The 18,954-nt window shown below is 41.5% G+C and overlaps 1 protein-coding gene across 1 annotated transcript in view; it reads right to left on the reverse strand.

Moving 5' to 3' along the window:
* ANKDD1B (ankyrin repeat and death domain containing 1B) overlaps positions 1-18,954 on the reverse strand; it is a 73,149-nt gene that overhangs the window by 11,274 nt on the left and 42,921 nt on the right. The window contains exons 9-11 of the mRNA XM_032335935.1: positions 14,497-14,595; positions 11,658-11,756; positions 8,664-8,762 (exon numbers count right to left, since the gene is read on the reverse strand). Of these exons, the coding sequence (XP_032191826.1) occupies positions 8,664-8,762; positions 11,658-11,756; positions 14,497-14,595 (297 nt within the window). The remainder of the gene's footprint in view (positions 1-8,663; positions 8,763-11,657; positions 11,757-14,496; positions 14,596-18,954) is intronic.

An 18,954-nucleotide genomic window follows, 5' to 3' on the forward strand; every position in this document is an offset into this window, starting at 1 on the left:
TTTTCTTTTTTAACGATTTTTTACTAGTTTATCTAATATATATATTTTTTCTTTTTTACATTTTTCTTAGGTGTTTTCTTTTTTTTTTTTAATTCTTTTCTTTTCTTTCTTTTTTTTTTCTTTTTTCTTTCTTCCTTTTTGAACCTCTTTTTATCCCCTTTCTCCCCCCTCACGATTTTGGATCTCTTCTAATTTGGTTAAAGCATTTTTTTTCCTGGGGTTGTTGCCACCCTTTTAGTATTTTACTTGCCCCTTCATATACTCTTATCTGGACAAAATGACAAGACGGAAAAATTCAACACAAAAAAAAGAACAAGAGGCAGTACCGAAGGCTCGGGACCTAATCAATACAGACATTGGTAATATGTCAGATCTAGAGTTCAGAATGATGATTCTCAAGGTTCTAGCCGGGCTCGAAAAAGGCATGGAAGATATTAGAGAAACCCTCTCGAGAGATATAAAAGCCCTTTCTGGAGAAATAAAAGAACTAAAATCTAACCAAGTTGAAATCAAAAAAGCTATTAATGAGGTGCAATCAAAAATGGAGGCTCTCACTGCTAGGATAAATGAGGCAGAAGAAAGAATTAGTGATATAGAAGTCCAAATGACAGAGAATAAAGAAGCTGAGCAAAAGAGGGACAAACAGCTACTGGACCACGAGGGGAGAATTCGAGAGATAAGTGACACCATAAGACGAAACAACATTAGAATAATTGGGATTCCAGAAGAAGAAGAAAGAGAGAGGGGAGCAGAAGGTATACTGGAGAGAATTATTGGGGAGAATTTCCCCAATATGGCAAAGGGAACGAGCATCAAAATTCAGGAGGTTCAGAGAACGCCCCTCAAAATCAATAAGAATAGGCCCACACCCCGTCACCTAATAGTAAAATTTACAAGTCTCAGTGACAAAGAGAAAATCCTGAAAGCAGCCCGGGAAAAGAAGTCTGTAACATACAATGGTAAAAATATTAGATTGGCAGCTGACTTATCCACAGAGACCTGGCAGGCCAGAAAGAGCTGGCATGATATTTTCAGAGCACTAAACGAGAAAAACATGCAGCCAAGAATACTATATCCAGCTAGGCTATCATTGAAAATAGAAGGAGAGATTAAAAGCTTCCAGGACAAACAAAAACTGAAAGAATTTGCAAATACCAAACCAGCTCTACAGGAAATATTGAAAGGGGTCCTCTAAGCAAAGAGAGAGCCTACAAGTGGTAGATCAGAAAGGAACAGAGACCATATACAGTAACAGTCACCTTACAGGCAATACAATGGCACTAAATTCATATCTCTCAATAGTTACCCTGAATGTTAATGGGCTAAATGCCCCTGTCAAAAGACACAGGCTATCAAAATGGATAAAAAAACAAAACCCATCTATATGTTGCCTCCAAGAAACTCATTTTAAGCCCGAAGACACCTCCAGATTTAAAGTGAGGGGGTGGAAAAGAATTTACCATGCTAATGGACATCAGAAGAAAGCAGGAGTGGCAATCCTTATATCAGATCAATTAGATTTTAAGCCAAAGACTATAATAAGAGATGAGGAAGGACACTATATCATACTCAAAGGGTCTGTCCAACAAGAAGATTTAACAATTTTAAATATCTATGCCCCCAACGTGGGAGCAGCCAACTATATAAACCAATTAATAACAAAATCAAAGAAACACATCAACAATAATACAATAATAGTAGGGGACTTTAACACTCCCCTCACTGAAATGGACAGATCATCCAAGCAAAAGATCAGCAAGGAAATAAAGGCCTTAAACGACACACTGGACCAGATGGACATCACAGATATATTCAGAATATTTCATCCCAAAGCAACAGAATACACATTCTTCTCTAGTGCACATGGAACATTCTCCAGAATAGATCACATCCTCGGTCCTAAATCAGGACTCAACCGGTATCAAAAGATTGGGATCATTCCCTGCATATTTTCAGACCACAATGCTCTAAAGCTAGAACTCAACCACAAAAGGAAGTTTGGAAAGAACCCAAATACATGGAGACTAAACAGCATCCTTCTAAAGAATGAATGGGTCAACCGGGAAATTAAAGAAGAATTGAAAAAAATCATGGAAACAAATGATAATGAAAATACAACGGTTCAAAATCTGTGGGACACAACAAAGGCAGTCCTGAGAGGAAAATATATAGCGGTACAAGCCTTTCTCAAGAAACAAGAAAGGTCTCAGGTACACAAGCTAACCCTACACCTAAAGGAGCTGGAGAAAGAACAAGAAAGAAACCCTAAGCCCAGCAGGAGGAGAGAAATCATAAAGATCAGAGCAGAAATCAATGAAATAGAAACCAAAAAAACAATAGAACAAATCAACGAAACTAGGAGCTGGTTCTTTGAAAGAATTAATAAAATTGATAAACCCCTGGCCCGACTTATCAAAAAGAAAAGAGAAAGGACCCAAATAAATAAAATCATGAATGAAAGAGGAGAGATCACAACTAACACCAAAGAAATACAAACTATTATAAGAACATACTATGAGCAACTCTACGCCAATAAATTTGACAATCTGGAAGAAATGGATGCATTCCTAGAAACATATAAACTACCACAACTGAACCAGGAAGAAATAGAAAGCCTGAACAGACCCATAACCAGTAAGGAGATTGAAACAGTCATTAAAAATCTCCAAACAAACAAAAGCCCAGGGCCAGACGGCTTCCCAGGGGAATTCTACCAAACATTTAAAGAAGAACTAATTCCTATTCTCCTGAAACTGTTCCAAAAAATAGAAATGGAAGGAAAACTTCCAAACTCATTTTATGAGGCCAGCATCACCTTGATCCTAAAACCAGACAAGGATCCCACCAAAAAAGAGAGCTATAGACCGATATCCTTGATGAACACAGATGTGAAAATACTCAACAAAATACTAGCCAATAGGATTCAACAGTACATTAAAAAGATTATTCACCACGACCAAGTGGGATTTATTCCAGGGCTGCAAGGTTGGTTCAACATCCGCAAATCAGTCAATGTGATACAACACATCAATAAAAGAAAGAACAAGAACCATATGATACTCTCAATAGATGCTGAAAAAGCATTTGACAAAGTACAGCATCCCTTCCTGATCAAAACTCTTCAAAGTGTAGGGATAGAGGGCACATACCTCAATATCATCAAAGCCATCTATGAAAAACCCACCGCAAATATCATTCTCAATGGAGAAAAACTGAAAGCTTTTCCGCTAAGGTCAGGAACACGGCAGGGATGTCCATTATCACCACTGCTATTCAACATAGTACTAGAGGTCCTAGCCTCAGCAATCAGACAACAAAAGGAAATTAAAGGCATCCAAATCGGCAAAGAAGAAGTCAAATTATCACTCTTCGCAGATGATATGATACTATATGTGGAAAACCCAAAAGACTCCACTCCAAAACTGCTAGAACTTATACAGGAATTCAGTAAAGTGTCAGGATATAAAATCAATGCACAGAAATCAGTTGCATTTCTCTACACCAACAGCAAGACAGAAGAAAGAGAAATTAAGGAGTCAATCCCATATACAATTGCACCCAAAACCATAAGATACCTAGGAATAAACCTAACCAAAGAGACACAGAATCTATACTCAGAAAACTATAAAGTACTCATGAAAGAAATTGAGGAAGACACAAAGAAATGGAAAAATGTTCCATGCTCCTGGATTGGAAGAATAAATATTGTGAAAATGTCTATGCTACCTAAAGCAATCTACATATTTAATGCAATTCCTATCAAAGTACCATCCATCTTTTTCAAAGAAATGGAACAAATAATGCTAAAATTTATATGGAACCAGAAAAGACCTCGAATAGCCAAAGGGATATTGAAAAAGAAAGCCAACGTTGGCGGCATCACAATTCCGGACTTCAAGCTCTATTACAAAGCTGTCGTCATCAAGACAGCATGGTACTGGCACAAAAACAGACACATAGATCAATGGAACAGAATAGAGAGCCCAGAAATAGACCCTCAACTCTATGGTCAACTAATCTTCGACAAAGCAGGAAAGAATGTCCAATGGAAAAAAGACAGCCTCTTCAATAAATGGTGCTGGGAAAATTGGACAGCCACATGCAGAAAAATGAAATTGGACCATTTCCTTACACCACACACAAAAATAGACTCAAAATGGATGAAGGACCTCAATGTGCGAAAGGAATCCATCAAAATCCTTGAGGAGAACACAGGCAGCAACCTCTTTGACCTCTGCCGCAGCAACATCTTCCTAGGAACAACGCAAAAGGCAAGGGAAGCAAGGGCAAAAATGAACTATTGGGATTTCATCAAGATCAAAAGCTTTTGCACAGCAAAGGAAACAGTTAACAAAATCAAAAGACAACTGACAGAATGGGAGAAGATATTTGCCAACGACATATCAGATAAAGGACTAGTGTCCAGAATCTATAAAGAACTTAGCAAACTCAACACCCAAAGAACAAATAATCCAATCAAGAAATGGGCAGAGGACATGAACAGACATTTCTGCAAAGAAAACATCCAGATGGCCAACAAACACATGAAAAAATGCTCCATATCACTTGGCATCAGGGAAATACAAATCAAAACCACAGTGAGATATCACCTCACACCAGTCAGAATGGCTAAAATCAACAAGTCAGGAAATGACAGATGCTGGCGAGGATGCGGAGAAAGGGGAACCCTCCTACACTGTTGGTGGGAATGCAAGCTGGTGCAGCCACTCTGGAAAACAGCATGGAGGTTCCTCAAAATGTTGAAAATAGAACTGCCTTATGACCCAGCAATTGCACTATTGGGTATTTACCCTAAAGATACAAACGTAGTGATCCAAAGGGGCACATGCACCCGAATGTTTATAGCAGCAATGTCCACAATAGCCAAACTATGGAAAGAACCTAGATGTCCATCAACAGATGAATGGATCAAGAAGATGTGGTATATATACACAATGGAATACTATGCAGCCATCAAAAGAAATGAAATCTTGCCATTTGCGACAACATGGATGGAACTAGAGCGTATCATGCTTGGCGAAATAAGTCAAGCAGAGAAAGACAACTATCATATGATCTCCCTGATATGAGGAAGTGGTGATGCAACATGGGGGCTTAAGTGGGTAGGAGAAGAATCAATGAAACAAGATGGGATTGGGAGGGAGACAAACCATAAGTGACTTTTAATCTCACAAAACAAACTGAGGGTTGCTGGGGGGAGGGGGGTTGGGAGAAGGGGGTGGGATTATGGACATTGGGGAGGGTATGTGCTTTGGTGAGTGCTGTGAAGTGTATAAACCTGGTGATTCACAGACCTGTACCCCTGGGGATAGAGTATTATGCCTCCATCAGAAAGGATGAATACCCAACTTTTGTAGCAACATGGACGGGACTGGAAGAGAGTATGCTGAGTGAAATAAGTCAAGCAGAGAGAGTCAATTATCATATGGTTTCACTTATTTGTGAAGCATAACAAATAGCATGGAGGACATGGGGACTTAGAGTGGAGAAGGGAGTTGGGGGAAATTGGAAGGGGAGGTGAACCATGAGAGACTATGGACTCTGAAAAACAATCTGAGGGTTTTGAAGGGACGGGGGGTGGGAGGTTGGGGTACCAGGTGGTGGGTATTATAGAGGGCATGGATTGCATGGAGCACGGGGTGTGGTGCAAAAATAATGAATACTGTTATGCTGGAAATAAAAAAAAAATAAAAATTTTTTTAAAAAAATAAATAAATAAATGGCACATTAAAAATTTGCTCAGGCGTCCTGAAGATAATCAAAATGAATGTCAGAAATAACCCCAGAAAAAGTTCTTAGCAACCCATGCTTCTCTGCTTAAGGATCCAGCAATTTATCCCACTAATTCCCTCACATGGCTGAGCAAGTACAACTCCTACCAACCCAAATGATCCGGCTGTTAGTGAAGGTGATAACACCCAGGTGGGCCAGAAGGTCAGGGATGATATTTACCAGTTTCTAGTCAAATGACACAGTAATGAAATTAGGAAGAAGTGTACTGTGCAGGCAGTTAGCAAGTCTCTCATTGCATGCTACCTAAATTCTGGCTTAAGAAGCCATTGGAATCACCATGAATCACCCACCACCTTCTGTGGGAAGGCAGCATTCTGAAGCCAGTGTTACCAAGTACCTAGGAAAACCTTCCCAGGGAGTGTGCCCTGGAGTGGAAACCCAGATAAAACTGCTGTTGAGTGTGGGAAGGCCTCCAGGAGCTTGGGGATACCTCAGACTGAGAGAACATGTTTCTGGGAAAGTCATTCACACCAAACCCTGGCTCCTTTTTCCCATCCACAGTCTGAATCACTCTTACAAAACTTGTGGGAGTAAGTAGAAAACTTACTTGTGGGAGTAAGTAAACTTACTTGTGGTAAAAATTGTGGGAGTAAGTAGAAAAGGTAGTTTTTATTAATTAAATGGGTATTGGGGGCCAACCATGTGCCAGGCCCAGAGAAGAAAGAGGGAGGCGGAGAAGAAAAAAACGGGAAAATCAAATTATGAGTCAAGTTGCAGCACTGATGGTATTTACCTGAACATCCAGTCCACGAGCACTGGGGACCCAGCCTGAATTCCCTTTCCAATGCAACAGAGTCTTTACCCATAAGGGGTAGGTGTCCCACAGGAGTTAAGTATTAATGAGAAAGTGAAAAAAAAGTGGGACAAGAAAGCACAGGAAAATACAAATGGGAAATGTTAATACCAAAGCTAAATGTTAAGGGATGGTAAGGAGTCACAATGGTGAAAGTGGTAGAATGCCACCTATGTGACGAGTTCTGGGTGGTTGCGTTTTTCTTCCATATGCTTCTGTTTTCCAGATCATGCACAGTAGGCTTATATTACTTTTCATGATAACTTTAAAAACTGACCTCTAGAGAAAAGTAAAATAACACATCAGTACTCCAAGTCCCACAAATGTAACATGTAAAAAAGATTCTGAAAGAGGACATAGGGTGAACCCCGCATGCACTAGGTATTAAAGATGTGTGGAGCTAATGAAGAGTTTGGGTGAACACAAGAAAGGGGAAAGCGGCCAGTTTCAGAAGCAGTCAGCTCTGCTCACAGCTGTGGGAAAGCGCTGGACAACCAAGTAGCCTTGGCTTTGAAGCTTGGCTCTATGTCTTACTGTGCACATGACCCTTGATATCATAGAAATCTCTTCAAAACTGGGATAATTTTGCCCACCTCACAGAGATGTGAGGACTGAAACAAGGTGCACGTGTGTGAGCACCTAACAGGACTGCCACACCTCAGTCTCCTGTGTTTATGCTTTTCAGTAAACTGGAACCTAGCAGATGTCCACCCTGCAATCCTCCTGACATGGAGCCCAGCTTACTGTTTACTTGAGAGAAATGAAGTTGTCTTTCTTTAAAAATAAAAAAAAAGATTTAAAAAAAAATCTAAGCACATTAAGGAGGGGAAAAAACTTGCATAATCAAAGTTGTCTTTCTTTGGGCATCTACACAATGCCCTAAAGGTGGGAGCAACCCAATGTCCATCCACAGATGCAAGGATACACAAAATGTGTTCTCTGCACAGCGGAGTGTCATTCATCCTTACAAGGAAAGCTAGTCTAACACACACCACAACACGGATAAACCTTGAGAACATTATGCTACATGAACTTAGCTAGTTACAAAATGACAAACACTGTATGATTCTATTTACATGAGGTACCCAGAATAGTCAAATTCGTGGAAACAGAAAATAGAGCAGTGGTTGCCAGGGCTGGGGAAGGAAGAGGAAACAAGGAGTTGCTGTTTGGAGTTTCAGATTGGCAAGATGAAAAAGTTCTGGAAATTGGCTGCGTAACAGTGTGAATAGATTTAACGCTACAGAACCATACACTTAAAAATGGTTAAGATGATATATTCTATGTTATATTTATTTTACAATTAAAGAATTTTTAAGTAAGAACAAGTTTAGACATATGTATGTTTGTTCACTGCAGCTCGGTCACAGCAAAAGCTTAGGAACAATTTAAATGCCCATCCACTGAGAACAAAACAAATTATGACATGTCCATGCCATAATGGACATTATATAAAAAAGAATGAACATGGACATTTATATAAAGAAGAATGAAGAAACTCTCCTTGTACTAATATGGAACAGTTTCCACTTTATATACTTAAAGAAGAAAAGCTAAATGCAGGATAGCATGGAGAAGTACATCACCACAATGTAAAAAGGATGGAGTAATATGGTAAGAGTATAATATATTTATGTTTGCTTATTTATGTGTAAAGAAACTGGAAAGAACAAAGAAATTTTGACAATAGATCTGTATGGTCAGAGTAGTCTGGAACCCAGATAACTAGGGTCGGGGGGGGGCTCATTTTTATTGTAAAACCTTTACTGATTATGTTTTCTAATTTTTGGACCAAGTGAATCTACCATCTTTCCCAAAGATTAATAAATAATTTTAATTTTTAAAAATTCCTGTTTTATTACTCAGGGTAAAATATCTTACTTACACGATTCAATCGAAATCAGGATGTTCTACTGACTGTTTGGACACACGGTTTCTCTCATGTGTGTCCGACTCACAAGGGGTATGCTAAGTAAGGCTGCCGTTCAAGGGTTACAGACAACAGGGAGCTCTTCATGACCATCTCCGCTGAACACGGTAAAGACTATGAACTTACCTTATCAACAATCTTCAGGTCACATCTTGCCTTCAGCAAGGTTTCCACCAGTTCCACATTGCCAAGATCAGCAGCAACATGCAAGGGAGTTTGCCGCCTCTGCCATGAGAAATTTCAAAAATGTAATCTAAACACATTAAGGAGGGGAAAAACTTGCATAATCAAAAGACACAGGGAATGCAGAGGTGTCCTATATGGGCATAAGGGAAGATAAACTAAGATCACATTTTTATTTTTCAAAAAAATTTTTTTAAGATTTTATTTATTTATTTGACAGACAGAGATCACAATAGGCAGAGGGAGAGAGGAGGAAGCAGGCTCCCCACTGAGCAGAGAGCCAAATGCGGGGCTTGATCCCAGGATCCTGGGATCATGACCTGAGCTGAAGGCAGAGGCTTTAACCCACTGAGCCACCCAGGCACCCCTATTTTTCAAAAATTTTTAAAAGATTTTATTTATTCATTTGAGGGAGAGGGAGAGAAAGAGAGAGCACAGGAGCAGGGGGAAGGAGAAGAGGGGGAAGCAGACTCCCTACTGAGCAGGGAGCCCAACTCAGGGCTCAATCCCAGGACCCTGAGATCATGACCTCAGCCAAATGTAGACGCTTAACTGACTGAGCCACCCAGGTGCCCCAAGATCATATTTTTACATAGGTACAGGGGACATTCACTACAGTGTTATTTTTAACAGTGAGAAACTGAAAGGAAGTTGCATGTTTCACTAGGAGATTCGTTTGATAAATTATGGTAAATCCACATGCTGGATTAGTAGGCAACAATTCAAAATTATTTTTTAAAAATAATTTCAATAAGAGATACTAGAAAAATCAAGTTCATAGAGACAAGAAAGTAGAATGGTGGTTACCAGGACTTGTGGGGAAGGGAGAATAGGGAGTTAGTGTTGAAAGAATATAGAGTTTCAGTTTGGGAAGATGGAAAAGTTCTGGAGTTGGATGGTGGCCATGGTTGCTCAACAATGTGAATGTACTTAATGCCAGTGAACTTTACATTTAGAAATGGTTAAATTTCTTTCTGGGGTAATCACTTTCTTACCAAGAGGATAACAGTGTTTCAAAGAAAAAGACAAAATCACAAGAAAGTCACCCACTTAAACCTTTCACTGAAGGGATATGGTAATGTGCAGATACTTCTAAAATATTAGTACTGAGGGGTGCCTGGGTGGCTCAGTGGGTTGAACCTCTGCCTTCAGCTCAGGTCATGATCTCAGGGTCCTAGGATCAAGTCCCATATCAGGATCTCTGCTCAGCAGGGAGCCTGCTTCCCCCTCTCTCTCTGCCTGCCTCTCTGCCTACTTGTGATCTCTGCCTGTCAAATAAATAAATAAAATCTTTAAAAAAAAAATATTAGTATGCTATTTATGGTCTAGCCCAACCCTTGAAGCAGAGAGAGGAAGCAATTTCCCCAAAGTCACACAACTGGGCAATAGCATCTAGCTCAATACTCCTCCAACCAGAGCACTGGGCGACCTGCTTGGGGCATTAGCATAATTAATATCAGAAAGCATTTATTAAAGACTCACTTTTGGATGGCAATGTGCCCCTCTGGGGGCTCATCAGAAACATCACACTTACGATGACAAACTATCGAAGGTCTATACCAACACGGAACAGAGATACAAGTGCCACACATTAAATACCAATAAAATTTCATTGTGACGATACTGTTATAAGTCTAAAAGGCAGGAAATGAACCAAAATGTTAACAAGATTGTCCTTCCTTGGGGGGAATTACAAACAAATGGAAATTTTTACCTTATTTATGTTTTCTTATTGTTATACATTGAGTGTATTCTCAATCTAACATAAAACTGAAATGAAAAAGTTTAATTCTATAACAGGGGGAGGTGTGCAGAATAATAAACCATCCTTCTCTGGAATGAATTTAGCCAATTCTGGTGAAACCAAAATCATGTGTAAGTTCTGTGTATGGAGCAAAGATTCTGCTCATTTGTAAATATTTGAGTCATTAGCAGATTCAAACACATAAGCATATATAATAACAAAAAGGTCCTCCCCCAACTCCCCCAAACATTTGTGATCATGAAACACAGGGAGGAAGATCCACTGGGGAGTGAGGGGGAAGGAATGGAAGTACAGGTAAGTCTCCATTCTGCTCCCGCACAAAGGAACACCTAGGCTGGAGATGGAGGTGACTGGAAAGACCTGAGGCTCTGGTTCCCCAGACAGAAGCTGAGGGCCACCCAGCAGCTTAGGACAAGCATGTGCCCCGGATCTGGCTGCTCCCTCCTCTCAGGGCCCAGCGGAGGCTTCTCTAGGTAGAGGCAGTCAGAAAAGCAAGACGTGTCCAGAGTTCTCATCTGTCCCCAGGGTTCCAGAAGGGCTCCTCCCCAAATAGAGTTTCTCTTCCTACTTCCGACAGCTCTTGGGAGAGGCAGCTCAGCCCCAGAGTTGGCTCTGTTTCAGACAGTGCCCACTCCCATCCTCTTAATCTTCCACCTCAGCATTTCCATTTCCAGCCAGTGATGGATTCCTTTTACGGGGCATTTGATTCTGCTCCAGTGGACTGAATTCATTGTGATTTTTTTTTTTTTTTAATTCCAAGAGGTCTCTTTTGCCTTTGGGTAAAAGGAAGACCATTTATAGTCTCTAATATAGAAACAAAGCTTCCTCCTTGTGGCAAAGGGCTACCACTGGCCAGTTATATTTCATGTAGAGGGAGTGGCTTTTGATTTAAAGAGCCGCTAGCAATCCACCCCTGAGCTACTGTTTATCAACCAGAGGTGCTGGACCTATTAAGTGCAAATAGGTTAAGAATGCACTAACTGAACCCCAGTTGTGCATCTGAAAAAGTACGTGTGTGCAAGTGGGAATGGGGGTCACAGAAAAAAAAGATAACATATATATTCCACTTGGAAATTTTTAAAGTAACTTGAACTTGCTCAAAACTACCCTTACCTACACAATGCATTGAATTATAAGAAAACAGACTCAGGTTTCTGATATATCTTGCTTACCTGATTTAAGGTGTCAACGTCGTGCTGTGCCCTTATTAAGCTGTTCACAACTGAGATATGGTTGTTGATAACAGCTAAATGAAGAGGGGAGTCCTTCAGCTGCAGAAAGAAAAAGAAACAAAATTTCAAATCCAAAAGATTCCGGGTTCATCATTCATAACAATAAGCATTCATTTTGGAACTGCCCAACACAGCATCAGGCCAATAGCAAGTGTTCAGCATTATTTCCATCCCAGGATTGTGCAGCAAACCCACTCACTAGCAATCAGCTCTCACCCTCATTTGTTCTGGAACTATACACTGAACACCTACTATGGGACAGGCTCTTTCCAGGAAGCTAAGGATTTAGTGGTAAACATGGCCCATTCTCAGGAATCTTCCAATCTAGTGGGGTAAGAAAATATTAACTTTTAAAAAATTACAAAATAAATACATAAATTGTGAAAAGTGCTTTGGAGGTAAAGGAGAGTACCAGGAGAGCATATTGGGATGGGCAGATTGCTAACCTTTCTGAAGATGAAAAAAACTTTCCTGAAGAACTGACACTTTCACTTAGATAAAAATGATAAGAAATATGAAATAGGCTTAACTGCAGGACTTCTCAGTGCCTTCCAAGACCTAAGGTATGATGGGAATAGCGACAAGGAGGAAAAACCAGGCACATTCAGCATTTCCTGAATTGATGTGATTTAGAGTTCTTTCTCCCTAGAGCTTTCTGTGGGACTAATGCTGCACTCACCCAGGGGCACCATTCTCATGGTTAGCCCTCCCATGGATATAGAGTATACAGCCCCAGGATGTTCACCAAGCCCCTCCAGCCTGCTCCCCTTTCCTCCTCAGTTGTGGTTAAAATGCCTGTCCTACAGCCTCACCCATGGTCAGTCCCTCTAAGCCAACCCTGAAGGCAGGATTCTTTCCCAGGAGGTCATGACTACCTCTAAGATCACTCACTTGGCTCCTGCTGCTTCACCACCACCCAGCTGCCACTGGCCTATGGATGCACTAGGGAAATGTCTCTAGGGGTACTGAAGGCAGCCAAAAAGAAAAACAGGTATGGGAAAGGGGTGAGATGGGAGAGAGAGTGAGCTGAGGGGCAGTCAGGGTGGAGGGAAGGCAGCAGAAGACAGGGGGAAGGGGGGGGTTCAAGTGTGAAAGAGCAGGGTCTTCAGGAGATCCAGGGAGGCCATGAACAGTAGGAGAGCTGAGAGCCAAGGCAGCTGACAGGGAGTACACGTGTGTGTGAGGGCAGGTGTGATGAGGACAGAGCGTGGCGTTGCTCAAGGGAAAGAGTTGGTTTTTTTTTTTAAAGATTTAATTTATTTATCAGAGAGAGAGAGGGAGAGCGAGCGAGCACAGGCAGACAGAATGGCAGGCAGAGGCAGAGGGAGAAGCAGCCTCCCTGCTGAGCAAGGACCCCGATGTGGGACTTGAACCCAGGACGCTGGGATCATGACCTGAGCTGAAGGCAACTACTTAACCAACTGAGCCACCCAGGCATCCAAGGGAAAGAGATATTAATAATAAGAACCACTTAGACACATTGAACATATTTTTATAATGCTACTTAATACATACTCACTTCTCCAACAGTTTATACTCTGTTTTAAACTCTGGGCTAACAGTTTTCATTCACAATAACCCTAGCAGCTAGATCCTCTATTCCCCACTTTATATATGAGGTCAAGAGCAGTTACATAACTTCCAAAAGGCCTTGGGGTCAGGAAGTGGCAGAGACAGGATTCGAACCCCTATCCACCTGACTCTAACATTGGCACCAGGCGCTTTCCCAGGAAAACTACTAGGAAAGAAACCTATGGAAGAGGGAGGTACTGAGTTTGCAAGAGCTGCACCAGCACACAGAGGAAGAGGAGAAAGGGAGGAAGTAGGACTCCACAGCTGCATAGGTCAGGCTGCCACAGGCGTGAACAAGGAAATGGAAATAATGGGACTGGCTAGGGCAGAGTGGGAGGAAGACTTTCAGGGCAGGGTGGGAGGAAGGCTTTCTGGGCAGGCCTCTTCAATTTAGGAAGAATGTTCTCTCTTGAGGCACCAAGCATGAAAAAAGAGAAAGCATCCCTTGGCCCAAGGAAATGGGCAGTGTCCTTCTTGCCAGGGCCACCGGCCTTGCTGGGACCCAGCCCCTCCAGAGAAACGGGAAGCATCCTTGGATAGACCAGGCGAGTTCAGAGCCAATTCCCTAACGTCATTCTCCAAAAACTACCAAACGCAATCAAATCATATCCCTTCTCTCCAGTTAATATAATAAATAATAATGGCTAAGCAAAATCAGAGGAAATAACAGTCTCACAGGAGAAATGAAAATAGAGTGAAAAACAGAGGAATGTTTCCCATCCAATTCCAGCACAGAGGGCTTTTGTTAATGCTACCAAAGCCAACTCAAACTTCAGAAAAGGTAAATCAGTAAAAAAAGATTGACTTTCAAAAGAAAAACAAGATCACTCAGTGAAGGGAGGGGTGGGGAATGATCATTCTTCTTCCCATTTATAGCAGTGCCCTTTCTTTTCCCAGACTGATAAATTTAATACAAGAGTAACAGCATCTCCAGATACCTGAGAAAGTTTTATTGCAGCAAATATCAATATTTAAAAGACAAACAGCTCATTTTGTTCAGGAACTTCAATGACTTTCTAAAATTCATCCCTTGGATTTTATTTCTCAAAATTAAGACTGAGTCTCCAAAAGAAGTCAGTCAGCTTTCCCAGAAAAAATTCCTCCTTTGTGAACATCTCATCCCCTCAAGTATCTGTGAGGAGTATTTCCCCGCACAGCTAGCCTCACGGCACCACAATCCAAGCGCACGTTACTGGAATAGACTCACTTCCGTGTTCTGGTGCAGATCAACATTCTCCCCAAGAAGACACCTGACAAGGGATGTATGCCCATTCTGGGTTGCCATCTCCAAAGCAGTGATGTTGTGCTGTAAGACACAGGTGGAAAGGGCAGGGAGGACCCCATTACAATCCAGCATGCTTTCTGGTATCCATCATGTGGTAATTAATTAATACAATGAAACAACTATTTAAAAAAGAAAATCCAATGTGTTTTTGATCATTTTGAGGGCCTCTTCGTTACTTCCTGTAAGTGTTTCCCCTAAGAGTGAGAGTCCTAAGTAACACGTGCCTCAGGCAAATACAAGCTAAATCCCGGTTTCCCTTCATTAAGGAATACAAAGCGTACAAGGGCCAAGTCTTCTCTCCAAACATCCTGCAAAACCCCTCCTTGAACCAAAACAGCTATCCTGGTATTGGTCCCAGGAAATGCCTCAACACCCTCGTGCCCCCTGGCCATCTTACCTACAGCTCTCCCTTCCGCCATGTCTTGCTCCAAAGCTTAGCATGACTGCGATCTTTGTGCAGGGTTCCCTCATGGCTCCTCACTCAACTTCAGTGCCTCTCCTGCCCTGTTGTGTGCTGCGTCCTACGGCTCCCTGTGCTCATGTGGCTTCACTTCATGCCCATGCTAGATGGCAGAACTGCGTTTGATTATTGTGCCTGTCTTCCAAAAGGTTTTAGCATGCTGCCTTGCAGTAATATAAGATCAATGGATAGTTGCTGGCTGATTAATTATAAGATTGCTACAAAGTATTTCTAGGTCCACCAGATAAGGTTCTATAGGATGTTACGTCTTCCAAAAATGACTACATAAGTAACCACCATTCACGTGCCCGTTGGCAATGTGAGCCTTCCACTTCCCCAACACGCAGTCTACCCTTGCATCTGGGTGGACTCTATAAGGGCTTGGACCAATCAACAGAGTATGGCAGAAGGTACAGTGTGCCCATGGCAGATGTAGCTGCTAACCGGCCTGGCAGGGTCTGCTCCCTGCCTATTAAAATCCAGCTGCCTTGCCAGGAGAAGAGACCACACATTAGTGCCGCTCAACAGCCCCAGTTGAGCTCCCGGCTGACAGCTGACAGCAACTGCCAGGCATGTGAGTGAGCCACCGTGGACGTCCAGCTCACTTACACTTTCAAAGGACCAAAGTCTGGCTGACATCTGACTACGACCACATAGTCTGACTAACAGACCCAAAGGAAGAATCTCTCATCTTAGTCCAAGCCTCAGAGCCATGAATGACAGATACCAGTGGATTATTGGTTCAAGCCACTGCACTTCTGGGGGGTTTCTTATGAAGTAACAGATAAGATGCTCATAAGAACGATACATACCCTGACAACCTGGACTCTAGCTTGAGCAGCTATTAAATGTCTCTGTGACATTTGCGGGCCTCTTCATCCATAAAAAAGGATATAACCACCTGTACTAATTTTTATTGCTGCTGCTAATGAATTGCCACAAACTCAGTGGCTTAAACAATACAAATGTATTATGTTACCATTCTGGAATTCTGAAGTCTGAAATGGGTCTCACTGGGCTATAATAAAGGCATTTCTGGAGGCCCTCAGGAAAATCCCCTTCTTTGACTTTTCCAGTTTGTGGAAGCTGCTCATATCCTGTGGCTCACGGGCCCTTCCCTCCATCTTCTGAGCCAGTAATGGTGCGCTAAGTCCTTCTCATCCTTCTTAGCTTTGACCTCCTCACCTGCCTTCCTCTTCTGCTTTAAAACAAACACCTTTGTGATTACACTGGGGCTGCCTGGATAATTGAGGATAATCTCATGTTAAGGTCAGATGATTAGCAGCCTTAATTCCGTGCACAACCTAAATCTTTCTTTGCCTTGTACCATAACATATTCACAGATTCCAAGGATTAGGACATGGACGTTCTTGGAGTGAGGGGGCATTCTTCTGTTTACCACACCGTCCTACCTCTTTTTCCCAAGCCATAGTAATACTGGGAGAATAAATGAACTAGTAAATATGTATAGTAATCATAACTATCATGTTATTCATTACACACACACACACACACACACACACACACACACACACACAAAATAGCTTGAGCCCTTCTTATGCGCCAGGCACTATGCTAGATAGTGGGGAGATATGCTGGTAAACAAGCTCTCCACTATTGCATTCCAGTAGAGGTGGACAATCAGTAGACCTCTAGACTGGCAGACAGATCAGTGCACCAGCAGACTGAGAACATATCTGTTTACTAGATCTAGATGTTACGAGAATAATAACAGCTATACTAAGTGCAACAAAACAGTAAAGCAGCAGGACTGGATAGCTACTTTCCAGTAAGTGATCAAGAAAATCCTCCAGGATAGGGTGACACTGGGACTGAGATCTAAGAAGATCTGAATCAGAAGCAAGTCTGTGAAGAACCCAAAGCCAAGAAATAGTAGGAAGAGCTGTAGGACTCTGGCATCTTACCCCAGAGGTAGCACAGGCAATGAGTATAGGGCCTACAGACTTTTTAAGAGCCAAATAAATGTTTAAAGTGTTTACCAAAAAAATTATTGATTCCAAGATACCAAAAGAAATCTGTGAAATTGAAGTGAATAAATATTTAATTGACATAGTTATACCCCATTGATTGTAAAATGTAATAGTCATAAAATATTCATTACATTAGTAAACAATTTGTAGGTTAAATTTTTTCACCTCTTCAAATTCCCAAGTATACACAGAGTTCTAAGAAGACCAAAGTCAATCATAAATTGAGGGAGTGTATCATAGCCAAAAAATTATGAAAGCACCAATTAAAAAGCTTTTAAAATAATTTACAGCAAACACAAACTTTTTAATGTGGAATGTTGGGGCCTTTAAATATGTTTGATAAGATATAAGGGTAAAGCCTCCAAAAGGGGAGTTGTTAGGGTCTACAAAAGTCTTCACTGGTCCAGGGGCATTTAGTACAACCCTGAAAGAGAACCTCCTGCCCAACTCTGGGCAGCATAACATCAGCCCAAATGGAGGAAGCCTCTGCTGTCAGCTAAATCCATAGTCTCGAACTACCTCCCCAGAAATGTCTCAATCCCTTACCCCTTCCCCTTAGTTGGGGGTTGGAGCACAAAAGCAATCTCCTGGACAGCAACACTAATCATTGTCAAGTGGTGAAGCATTTCCAAGATCAAACACAGTAATCACCTACAGATGTAAGAGCAAACTAAGCCTAACGTGTCCCCACAGTGATGTATCCGTGCTGCTGGCTTCTTGCTGCCCACGGCTCAGTCCCCCAGCGTCTTCCCTGGGTTCGGTGGAGACAAGTGTGAACAACCAGTAAGAGCTGAGGCTGTTGATGCAGGAAGTGTGCTAATGAGCTCAGGGGAAAACTCAAGAAAATGTACAAGGTGAAAAATAGACCCAGGACAATTTCCAGGCTGCCTAGATAACATCAAGGCTGTAAGGATATGGATAACGTGGAGTCTGCAGTCTTAGTTGGGTGGGGAAAATGTGAACATGTGAAAACCATTACAAAGCAAAACCTCTCTGGAGGCTAACAGAATTAAGTACAGAAGAGAGGGAGGGAACTGAACAATGGAGTCAGCCAACAGAAGTGAGCCCAGCAGGACCCCAATAATGAGGGGGCTTTTCCAGGGACTTCAAGGGGGCTGAAGACGGGGGGCAGGGAGGCACCTGTGAGTGCCTGAAAAACACAACAGCTCTCCACACTCAAGTATTTCGTGGGACCCACAAATTCTTAATGTTGTGTTCATTTATTGCATAAATAATGGTGCTCATTTACTGCATAAATAAGCCTGCAACTCCAGTGGGGATCAACTCATGATATCTTTATTTTCTACTCTCTCTCACAATCTTGTCCATTATATAATTTTAGACAGTGAAGATGTTTGTACAAATACATATCATCTTTTCTATTTGTGTTCTATCTTGAACTTTTTTTTTTTAAGGTTTTATTTATTTATTTGTCAGAGAGAGAGAGCTCGCACAAGCAGGGGGGAACAGCAGAGGCAAGAGGGAGAAGCATGATTCCTGCTGACAAGAAGCCCAATTCAGGACTTGATCCCAGGACCCTGGGATCATGACCTGAGCCAAAAGCAGACACTTAACAGACTGAGTCACCCAGGCATCCCATATTATGAAAATATTTATCTGGAACATGGAACATATTTAGTATATTTAGTATTTATCATTAATATTTTTAACAGCTACGTAATTTTCCAAGAAAAAGATACACCAGATTTATTTGGCTTTCCTCTAGAATTCTTAGCATGTATAGGCTGTATCTAATTCTTGGCTATTGGAGATAACTTCATTATCTATCTTTTTTTTTTTTTTTAATTTAACCATCGGCTCTTACAAGGTGGTAGAGGCCAGTTCTGGTGTGCCGCCTCCTGAGGCCAGCATGGATAACCTTTTTTTTTTTTTTTTTTAAGATTTTATTTATTTATTTGACACACAGAG

Source organism: Mustela erminea, chromosome 3 (genome assembly GCF_009829155.1).
Source record: "Mustela erminea isolate mMusErm1 chromosome 3, mMusErm1.Pri, whole genome shotgun sequence".
NCBI lineage: Eukaryota > Metazoa > Chordata > Mammalia > Carnivora > Mustelidae > Mustela > Mustela erminea.